The sequence below is a fragment of the Rhipicephalus sanguineus genome, chromosome 4, assembly GCF_013339695.2.
Source record: "Rhipicephalus sanguineus isolate Rsan-2018 chromosome 4, BIME_Rsan_1.4, whole genome shotgun sequence".
NCBI classification, from domain to species: Eukaryota; Metazoa; Arthropoda; class Arachnida; order Ixodida; family Ixodidae; genus Rhipicephalus; species Rhipicephalus sanguineus.
The window spans coordinates 95,561,668-95,572,273 of NC_051179.1; the positions used below are offsets into that span (position 1 = coordinate 95,561,668).

The window sequence follows — 10,606 nt, forward strand, 5'->3', positions numbered from 1 at the left end:
GATGTTAACTCGTTCCTACTTGAAACGTCAGTAAAAACGTTTCACCTTTGTCGGCGTCCATCACTGTTTTTACCAAACCTCCGTCATTCATAACTACCAGCCCTTAAGATCTATGGCCTATAGGAAAACGTCTTTAATCCTTTACGTTGACGCTTCATAAGAATACCACGTTACTGATAGTACAAAATACGTCAGAGCACTTAACGATAACTTTGACAGAGTAAGCCGATATTTGGAAAGGAGGAAAGCGGGACCTTGCGATACAGTCTTCTTTTATTGCTCGGCGACCTTTCATTATTTAGTTTTTTTGTCAGCCAAGCAGGCGGCAGCATATAAATGCTGCACATTCGTCTCAATCTTTCCTGGTTCTTCCCATTCAGCGCTATGGCATTCAAGGCATGCATTACCGTCTTAGCTGCAATGTATGGTGAGTTTTCCTTATTACCGCTGCAGAAATTTTACATTCGAACAAACCCATTAAGCTGCAATAACACACGAGTGTTTACAAGTGAGGACATTGTGTAATTGATTATTCCAGATCTTATTGGCTAAAAATATACAATAATTTCTCGTTTTATTTAACACTCACAACGCTGAGCCTGATTTGCAAAATATCAGTAGGGACTCAGGGCGCTCTAATCGCGCAGCCAACATCCAAATGAGAAGCAAGATAAGGTGTACACTTCCAGGCTTCGAGTTCATCCGTCATCACAAGAGATCTGTGACCAAGAAAGGCGTCTTCTCTGGCTGTCATTTTTTTGTCTCGCTGTTTGTTCCTACACTACGTCTCCACGACTAAAAGTTTATGTTTGCCAGGCACCCCGCGCACAAAAACAAGTTCATATGTGAAAACCAGTTTATATGTGAATATGTGAACTTCATGAAAATTGCGTCATTGTTGCAGACGTTCACAAGCTTGTTTGTTAGCACAGAATAGAGTTAAACTCACCACACAATTACGCCTAATATTCGGACAGAAATGCAAGCTAATTTTAACCAAAGCTACATTCCGCAATGTATTGTGATAAATTCGTAAGCTTAATTCGCAAGGTTTGTTGTATAAATGAAGCTGCGAACAAGTACACTAATGAGGTATGATCGCGCTTATTTGAGGTTCAGAGTTCATACTGCGAATTGACGCAAACATCAAATAAGATCATAACCTAATAAAATCAACAGATATTGAAGCTAAGGAAGGCATAGGGACACTATATGTAGGTTTTTGACTGTAGCATAGACATTTTCACAGGAGCAGCCTCGAAACAGTGAGCTGCAGGCGTAGTGTGTATGCTCTCAGTGTTGCCATTGTGCTTTGGGCTGTGCCATATCTGTGTTTGTGTTGCTTCGGTACGCGTTTGTGTGTCTGTGTTATGCGCCTGTGTCCAATACGAAGTGACTATCACGGCTGAAAATTTACTGCCGTTTTTAGCAAGTCATCTGGCCATCAATGTGTCATGTATGGGTGAACGAACAAGCAGCGGAAGAGAAACATTTTAGGTGCAATCGTGTGTCCGCAGCACAGTACGCCAGGCGATGAGTGCAAGCGTGGCGTGTTCGCGCTGCATCGTTTTCCTTCGTTGCCTGAATTGCGGCAGCAGAGGGTGGCTTCCGTAAATTGAAAGAACTTCCGCGTGTCGCCATCGTCACGCCTATGTTCCCGGTAATTCGTTGGCGGCAAGAAAACCGACGAGAACAACGTTCCCGTGCTGCATCCTGGATATGAAAGAAAGGTATGCAACTCACTGATGACTCACCTTGTAACTCGTAAGAATGTTGCGGATACGTACTTCATATCGTCCATAACACAGTGGCTGACACGGCTGCAAACTGCGCCTTGCCCGGTTACGCATGTGCAGCCTGCGCACGCCGTACTTCACCGGAGGGCCTCATGGAAACTCACGCGCGATGGGGCCTACTGTTCACGGTTTGCGACGGTGTCACATTCCCATTCCCCAGCACGACTTCATCCTTCACATTGTGCGCCAGCGACTGACCCACCCAGCCAGACTGCACGTAGCTGTGCGACTCCAGTGCCTCGTAGTAGCACACCTGACGAAGACCCCACGCATTTGCCTCAACGAGATAAAACAATGTTCACTCGCCGTATTTCTGGCCATTCACACGTGTCCTCGACCTAGTCTTCGATGTCGTCGGGGTGAATGTAGGTCAAGGTATCTGCGAAGAAGGATTGTGCGGTGTTTACAGCTTATAGCTGACAAACTTACGCGCCGCGAACGAGTGTGCGCGGAAGTGTGAAACTGTGGGATAATGTGTAGACTTGATTTTATTGATAGCAATTTTATGGACAGTCTCGGCTGGAAAATGTCCGTCTCCGTCGCCGTCATTCACCGTATGTATAAGTATGTTGAGGCGTTTTGGACGGTAGTCGGCGACGATATGCAATGGCGACAGTCAAGGCACAAACACGGACTCAAGAGCGCGAGCGCGAAGAGCCAAAGGCGACGACCCACTAGAAGGCTATAGAGAGCGCAACCCATTACTCAATAAAGGCTTCGCTACAATTTCCCCGGGTACGAAAAGGGAGCCGTCCGGCGACCTAACAGCTCGTCACTATGAGTGGGTCATAGTAGGCCTTGAGACGCTCCACGTTGACGATGTCGCGCCCTCGACGGCGCATGTCCGAAGATGGTTCGATGGGTTCGATCACGTAGTTGACCGGGGATGTGCGCTCGACGACCCGGTAGGGGCCTTCGTATTTCGGCAGTAGTTTTGTAGAGAGGCCAGTTGCAGTGGTAGGGACCGAGAGCCATACGAGCGCTCCAGGGAGGAACGTGGACTCAGAAGTGGTGGTTCCACCGCGAATGCTCTTCTGCCGCTCTTGTTCCTGCGTTGTAAACGTCTTGGCAAGCTCGCGACACTCTTCCGCAAGCCTGGCTGTGTCAGATATCGGCGCACACTCAGTTGAATCCGGCTTGTATGGGAGTATCGTGTCGATGGTGTGCGACGGGTGCCTTCCGTACAATAGGAAGAAGGGTGAAAAACCAGTTGTGCTTTGAGGGGCGGTATTATAGGCGTAGGTGACGAAGGGCAGAATGGCATCCCAATTTGTGTGATCGGCGGCGACGTACATTGAGAGCATGTCGCCGAGCGTGCGGTTAAAGCGTTCGGTGAGCCCATTCGTCTGCGGGTGGTAAGCAGTAGTTTTGCGGTGAACAGCACGGCACTCTTTTAGAATGGCTTCGACGACTTCCGACAAGAAGACACGGCCTCGATCGCTGAGAAGCTCCTGGGGTGGACCGTGACGCAGCATGAATCGGTGTAGCAGGAAGGAGGCAACATCGCGCGCTGTAGCCGCTGGGAGAGCGGCGGTTTCGGCGTATCGCGTAAGGTGGTCAACAGCGACGATGGCCCAGCGGTTACCAGCCGATGTCAGAGGAAGTGGTCCGTACAAGTCGATGCCCACGCGCCCGAACGGACGGTTCGGGCAAGGTAATGGTTGTAGACCGGCGGGTGACACGTGCGTTGAAGGTTTTCGGCGTTGGCAATCGAGGCAGGAGCGAACGAACTTCTGCACGTAGCGGTACATCCCTCGCCAGAAGTATCGTTGTCGAATGCGGTGGTAAGTTTTGATACCCCAGAGTGCGCGCATTGTGGATCAGAGTGGAAAGACTCGCATATTTCAGAACGCAGACTGCGGGGTATCACAAGTAGCCACTGGCGGCCGTCGGCGTTGTAATTGCGTCGGTGCAGTAGGTCGTCACGAATGGTGAAATGGTGGGCTTGACGACGCAACGCGCGAGTGATTGGTGTTGCCGACGGATCAGTGAGCAAGTCTATCAGCGAGGCGATCCATTTATCCTTGCGTTGTTCGGTAGCGATGGTGTGAACGTCGATGGAAGAAACAACATTGTTAGGTACCGAGCAGGGGGCATCGTGTCAGGCAAGGGGGAGCGCGAGAGGGCGTCGGCGTCAGCATGCTGGCGTCCGTTGCGGTACAGCACGCGAATATCGTAGTCCTGTAGGCGAAGTGCCCAGCGGGCGAGGCGGCCTGAGGGATCCTTCAATGACGACAACCAGCATAGTGCATGATGGTCGGTGATGACATCAAATGGGCGGCCATATAAATAGGGTCGGAACTTTGTAAGGGCCCATATGATCGCCAGGCATTCCTTTTCGGTGACGGTGTAATTGGTCTCGGCTTTAGTAAGCGTACGACTTGCATATGCCACGACATATTCAGGGAATCCTGGTTTGCGCTGCGCAAGGACAGCGCCAAGGCCAACACCGCTGGCGTCTGTGTGTACCTCTGTAGGGGCCGTAGGGTCGTAGTGGCGTAGTATGGGAGGCGACGTCAACAAACGACGGAGCTTTGCGAAAGCGTCGTCGCACTCCGACGACCACGAATGGAGGGGCCCGTTACTTCCGAGGAGCTTCGTCAGCGGTGATATGATAGTCGCAAAGTTTCGAATGAAGCGCCGAAAGTAGGAACACAGTCCTACGAAACTGCGCAGTTCTTTGACGGACGTAGGTTTCGGGAACTCGGTCACGGCCCGAAGTTTGGCTGGATCGGGGAGAATTCCGTCCTTGGACACGACGTAGCCGAGTATTGTCAGCTGCCGTGCTGCAAATCGGCACTTCTTTAAATTCAGTTGCAGACCAGCGTCGCTCAAACGCGTCAACACATGCCGGAGGCGTTGAAGATGCGTGGAGAAGTCTGGAGCGAAAACGACGACGTCGTCGAGGTAGCACAAGCACGTGTGCCATTTCAGGTTGCGCAGAACAGTATCCATCATGCGCTCGAAGGTGGCGGGCGCATTACACAGCCCAAACGGCATGACGTTGAATTCGTACAAGCCGTCGGGCGTGACAAAGGCGGTCTTCGGTCGAGCGTCATCAGCCATAGGTACCTGCCAGTACCCTGAGCGCAAATCGATAGACGAAAAGAATTCGGCTCCTTGTAGGCTGTCAATCGCGTCGTCGATTCGCGGGCGGATAAACGTCCTTGCGAGTGATCTTATTGAGTCGTCGGTAGTCCACACAGAACCGCACAGAACCGTCCTTCTTCGCAACAAGTACGACAGGAGACGCCCAGGGGCTGTTAGATGGTCGAATAACATCGCGTCGAAGCATGTCGTCGACTTGCTCGTTGATTACGCGGCGTTCTGTGGGAGATACGCGATATGGACGTTGCCGCAGTGGTGGTTGGGCGCCAGTGTCGATGCGATGCGTAACGGTGGACGTGCGGCCGAGAGAAGTTTGAGCAATATCGAAAGAAGCGCGAAATTCTTCCAAGAGGTCTAGAAGCTGGGAACGCTGGACCGGCGTAAGGTTGTCAGCAATGGAAGAAGCAAATACATCAGCGGGCGATGAACCAGACGTGGTAACAGAACTGAGCGTGCCGGAACTGGGGCAGTGCGTGCCATCTGGTTCGTCCATAACTTGTGCGTCTTCGAGGGGTTCCACGCTGCCGAGACATTCTCCTCGCACCAACGTAACACTGTACGGAGATGGGTTGATAACAAAAATTGACGTGCTGCCCTGAGTGACTTGCACGGTCGCGAAGGGCACCAGCAAGCCTTTCCTCGTGCAAACACGGTCGGATGGCGAGAGGAGGGCGACGGTGTCGGAGAGACTGGCGCAGTAGACGGACACGGCCGTTGACGAGTATGCAGGCAGTTTGGTGTCGTCTTTGACGAGTACCTTGCTCACAGACGATGGACTGTCAGCCGGCGTCAGATCAGAGAATGGTGAGAGCTCTATTTCGGCGGGTGCGCAATGAATCACGGCGTCGTGGTGGGAGAGAAATCCCATCCTAGGATGACGTCGTGAGAGCATGCTGGAATTATAATCAATTCGACGGCGTACAGAGCATCCTTAATCATGACGCGGGCTGTGCACACCGCTGTAGGGTGAATACTTTGGGCGCTTGCTGTACGGAGGGAGAGCCCGGGAAGTGGCGTCGTCACTTTTCGCAGTAGTCGGCTAAGTTTGGCGTCAATAACGGATACGGCGGCTCCAGTGTCAATAAGGGCAGATGCGCGCACACCGTCCACAAACACGTCTAACACGTTTGATGGGCTTCGCTGAGGGCTTTCGCAGTTCGATAGCGTCGCAGCCCTTGCCTCGTGGACTGCGACGACTAGTTTTCCTGGTCACGTGTGACCGGCCGTGGCCGCATCGGTGACAGTGATCGGCGTCGTGGTGACGGCGAACGGTGGGTAGATGGAGCTGGGCGAGACGACGGTGACATAGGCGGCGGTGAATCGTAATACGGGCGGCTTGACTGGCTGGGGATGGCTGAGGCTACACGAGGCGGCTGCACGCGATTGCAATAGCGGGCGACATGACCGGCGCAACCACACGCGAAGCAGATCGGGCGGTTGTCAGAAGTGCGCCATCGGTTCGCCGGGGTAGGTCCCATCCATGGAGCAGGACGCGGTGGACGAGGCGTCTGCTGATACGACTGCATGATGGGCTGCATCGGTGGCCTAGGTATGGCGTCGGCAAACGCAGCCGGCCCACTCGCTTCGAAGGCTTGAGGTCTGGCGACGGCTTCGGCGTAAGTAAGTGGGGCAGCCACAGGAATCGCTTGGGGTGGCCTGGCTACAACCTGCGCGTAACTGAGCGGCGCAGGTGCCGGAGGGGGCTGGTGGTATTCCGGCATGACCTCCGCGATTTCCTGCTGAATAGCGCGGCGTAAGGGAGCCAGCAGCGTGGTCGACGGCTGTTCAACATGCTGCGGGTGAGGGAAGGCCAGTAGGGAGAACTGGCGGGCAATTTCCTCGCGCACGAATGACTTGATCTCGGCGAGCAAGGCGGACTGATCAGAAATGGCCGACAAGCCTGCGAGATCGGCGTCGCGTGATGGAGGTCGACGGGTCAGCAGTCGCTGCCGGCGCAGCTCCTCGTAGCTTTGGCAGAGCGTAATCACCTCGGCCACAGTACGAGGGTTCTTGGCGAGCAGCATAGTGAAGGCATCGTCGTCGATGCCTTTCAGAACGTGGCGGATCTTGTCAGACTCAGGCATGGCCGCGTCAGCCTTCTTGCACAAGTCCAGGACGTCTTCAATGTAGCTCGTAAAGGACTCACCGGTCTGCTGAGCTCGTTCACGTAAACGTTGTTCGGCTTGCAGTTTACGAACGGCAGGGCGGCCAAACACATCGATGATGGCGGTCTTGAAAGCAGACCACGTGGGGAACTCGGTGGTGTGGTTGTTGTACCACAGGCCCGCCACACCGCGAGTAGAAAACCAGGTGCTGAGTGTGCCTGCCTCGTCCATTTGTTTGGTACGCTCACACGCTCGTACCATCGCAAGCCAGTCCTCAACATCGGTCCCATCCGCGCCGGGAAGATAGGAGGGTCGCGGATGCGGGGGACACCGGGGAATGCGGTCGTGTGGAAGGAGAGTTTGCTGCGCAGCGTCCTGAGGCATGGTAGTTGGTAGGGTAGGGATCTCAGCTCCAGGGGCATCGAATAGGAGCACAGCACTCTCCAACCAATTGTTGAGGCGTTTATTGGACGGTAGTCGGCGACGATATGCAATGGCGACAGTCAGGCACAAACACGGACTCAAGAGCGCGAGCGCGAAGAGCCAAAAGCGACGACCACTAGAAGGCTATAGAGAGCGCAACCCATTATCAATAAAGGCTTCCCACAGTATGTATATAATTATATATATAAAGGCCACAAAGAAAAATAATTAAGAAATTCTTTCCGACGCGCGGAATCGAACGGGCGAACTCTCGCTTCCAGCCCACCGCGTTAGACGTTAGGCCACGACAGCACCGTCTCTCAGCCTGCTAACGGCGAGCTATTATATACACCATGTAATTCAGCATGTTTCTCAGTGGCCACATAGATGGCGCGATGTGCGCGCGTGTTTGCGCGCTTTAAAGATCGTCGCCCCGCCCTGCGAACGCGTTGCTGTTCGCTCTACAGGGCGTCGTCGCTTTCGTGCGCTTATCTCAAGGAAAGAAGGGGCGGCCGGTGGGGTGCTCGCTTCGCTCGCTGCAGCGGCCGCGTTTGCGAAAGGAGCGCGCTGTTCAAACAGAAAAAGTAACAACTGTGACAATTAGTTTTCGCGCTCGTCTTGTGTGTACCTGTTCGTTTGTTTCGTGCGTCCTGCTTTATGTTTGAACGTGCGCTTCAAGTGTCGAGCTGGAACGCATTAGTTCGCGCTCTCCTGTGTGCGTTCTTTTCGTGCGTCCTTTGGGCTGGAGCGATGCGCTGGCAATTTCGAGCTGCTTTCCGTTCTTCGCGTTACATTACATTTATTGCTATCGCAATCATTGCTTCGCCGTTGCGGCGAAACTGTGACTTTTTAGTACACCAATAAACGAAAGCGGTAGACAGCTGCAACATGAACTCTCCAGTTACGATTATTAACACTTCACGCCGTGATCGACTGATACTACGCTTGCTGCTAATGGTACGACGACGAAGGACTGCTGTTCGCAAACGGGGAGCTGAATCTTGCGTCGCAAGCGCGAATGCGCGCCGCTGAATGCTTCAGACAGCGACGAATTGGTCAGTGACAGCGACGATATGAAACAAAACAGTGTAAAGAAACGAAAAATCAGCGAACACAGGCTTTAGCCGGAATCTCACACCAACGGATGGCGCGCCGCTTCGAGTACGCGAAGCACAAGATGGCGCTTTCGCCAATCTTGCACGTTAGACGGCGCTCATTTCAATATGGCACCCCCTACGTGAAAATTTAAAAAGGTGTATAAAGAGTATGAAGTAAATGTAAAAAAACGATGGCTGATCTCTGTGTCAAAGGAATCGGTATTACACGAAAGTGAAACGTGTCGTCGCAGAGTAGTTGATTGCTTATAGTGCATTGGTATATGAGAGATTGCACAATGTCCTATGTTGTTGGCAGATAAAGCATCGCTTGTTGTGGACGCACTCACGTTGATGCCTAGTGGCACATCTCCGTACCGAGACTAAAGCCCATGATTATGATTTAACCTTTGCGGTAGCTGTACATATACGTGGACACCGCATACGGTGAATGCCGAGGAAATATGGCATTAACAAGCACATTATAAACACTGATACTCGATATGCACTCCTTCAAGGCGTCGCAGAACGCGAAGTGAAACGCCATGCGCGTCGTGTCTTCCCTCTAGCCTGGCCATTAATTCTCACAGGGCGAACGGGGAACGCGGTGCGACAGCCAGGTGAGCGCTGAAGAGCTATTTTTCAATATGGATAGATGCTATGAGCGAGGCGCTTGGCCTAAAGCACCTCGAGGTGTGTCAAAGCGTTGACGAAACTACACTTCTAGTGGAAACGCGCCGAATGGGACGGTCGTTGCAACGGCGCATTTGTTTAGATGATAAGCATCTTTTGCTCGGGGCTGTGTCAGTGGTGGCGTCCGCGCTCCACTGCGCATGCGCGTCCTCTCCCCCTCTCTATCCTCTCCTACGCTCACCCTTCTCGCGCCTCATTCTCTCCTGCGACGAGTAGGCAGCAGCGACGCCTCCGGCGTATTGACGTGGCACGAGAGGCCGATGACCGCCTCTGCTTCTGTGGCTCTAGACGCGGGGCAGTCGTGCTCTCCTTCGCTCGCTGGAGAACCCCACACGACCAATGGCACGGACTGCAGAGAGGCAGACGCACATGGTCTTGCGACTTGGCGGGAGTCGAATACCTCGGACGCCGACACTTCCACGCAGCGGGAGCTGGATGGAGAATGGAACACAGTGCTGATTCTACTCCAGAGGAAGGCGCAGGCTGGAGAACGCAAGCAAAAAAAAAATGCACCATCTCCCGCTCAAACGAACCATCTCCCCCGCTGCTTTGCATCCACACATGGTTGCCTTTAGGGGGATATGGTGTAATTTTTTCTGAGCCAGGTGTCACACGTGTCACCGCCCCGTTATAAAAGGGACGCTCATAGCGTCCATCCATCCATGTGAGAAGAATGTGTGAAAAATAAAAGGCGCGTTCATGTAGACTGCGTTATGTGTTTGGCGGTACTCAGTGGGCTAAACGCCCGCCAGCCATCGTCGCTGACCGAGAAGTCATGGGTTCGACTCCTGTCAACGGAACTTTTTCTTATAGTTTGTGTTCTTTGCCACTTGATGGCGTTCATTTTGCTGACGTATTTCCGTGAAGAAAATACGTCATGAAAATCTTGGTGGACCCCGGCATGAAACACTTTCGTGTTAAAAAAATAAAGTGGAATAAAAATCAAGTTGCCGCATGTAGTGACCGAACCTACAATCTCGAATAACGCGTGCGACGCTCTGCAAATTGAGCTATTGCGGCGCTGACTTTCCCATCCACTTTTTGGCTGACAATAATGGCGTCCGGACTGCTGCAGAAAGAGATGGAAGTATGCAGAAGCACGAACATTCGCAAGTCTTCAACCAGATACTTCACGTACAGACGTAGCAACACAGCCAGGACAATTCTCCATAATATTTCACATAGAAAACCCGCTAATAGATATTGAAAAAATAATGTGAGCATGCAGCTTACAGTTTGCACTAAGTAGGTGTTGTTGCTTTACGGACATCGTGAAAGTGGTGTCAAACAGAATTGGTGCCTCTTGTGCAACCACAGTTCCATGACGTCACCAAAACAGGGCACTATAATGCGTGCCATGTTGTCCGTAAGCGGTGTGTGTTCGTTG

The 10,606-nt window shown here is 52.7% G+C and overlaps 1 protein-coding gene across 2 annotated transcripts in view; it reads left to right on the plus strand.

Annotated features, from left to right (window-relative positions):
- The first annotated feature begins 376 nt into the window (after positions 1–376).
- Positions 377–10,606, plus strand: part of LOC119388886 (uncharacterized) — a 41,285-nt gene continuing 31,055 nt past the window's right edge. The window contains exon 1 of one of the 2 annotated variants that reach the window (XM_049414841.1): positions 377–427. In XM_049414841.1, the coding sequence (XP_049270798.1) occupies positions 385–427 (43 nt within the window). In that variant the 5' untranslated portion in view covers positions 377–384. The remainder of the gene's footprint in view (positions 428–10,606) is intronic. The other variant, XM_037656257.2, reaches the window with a different exon arrangement.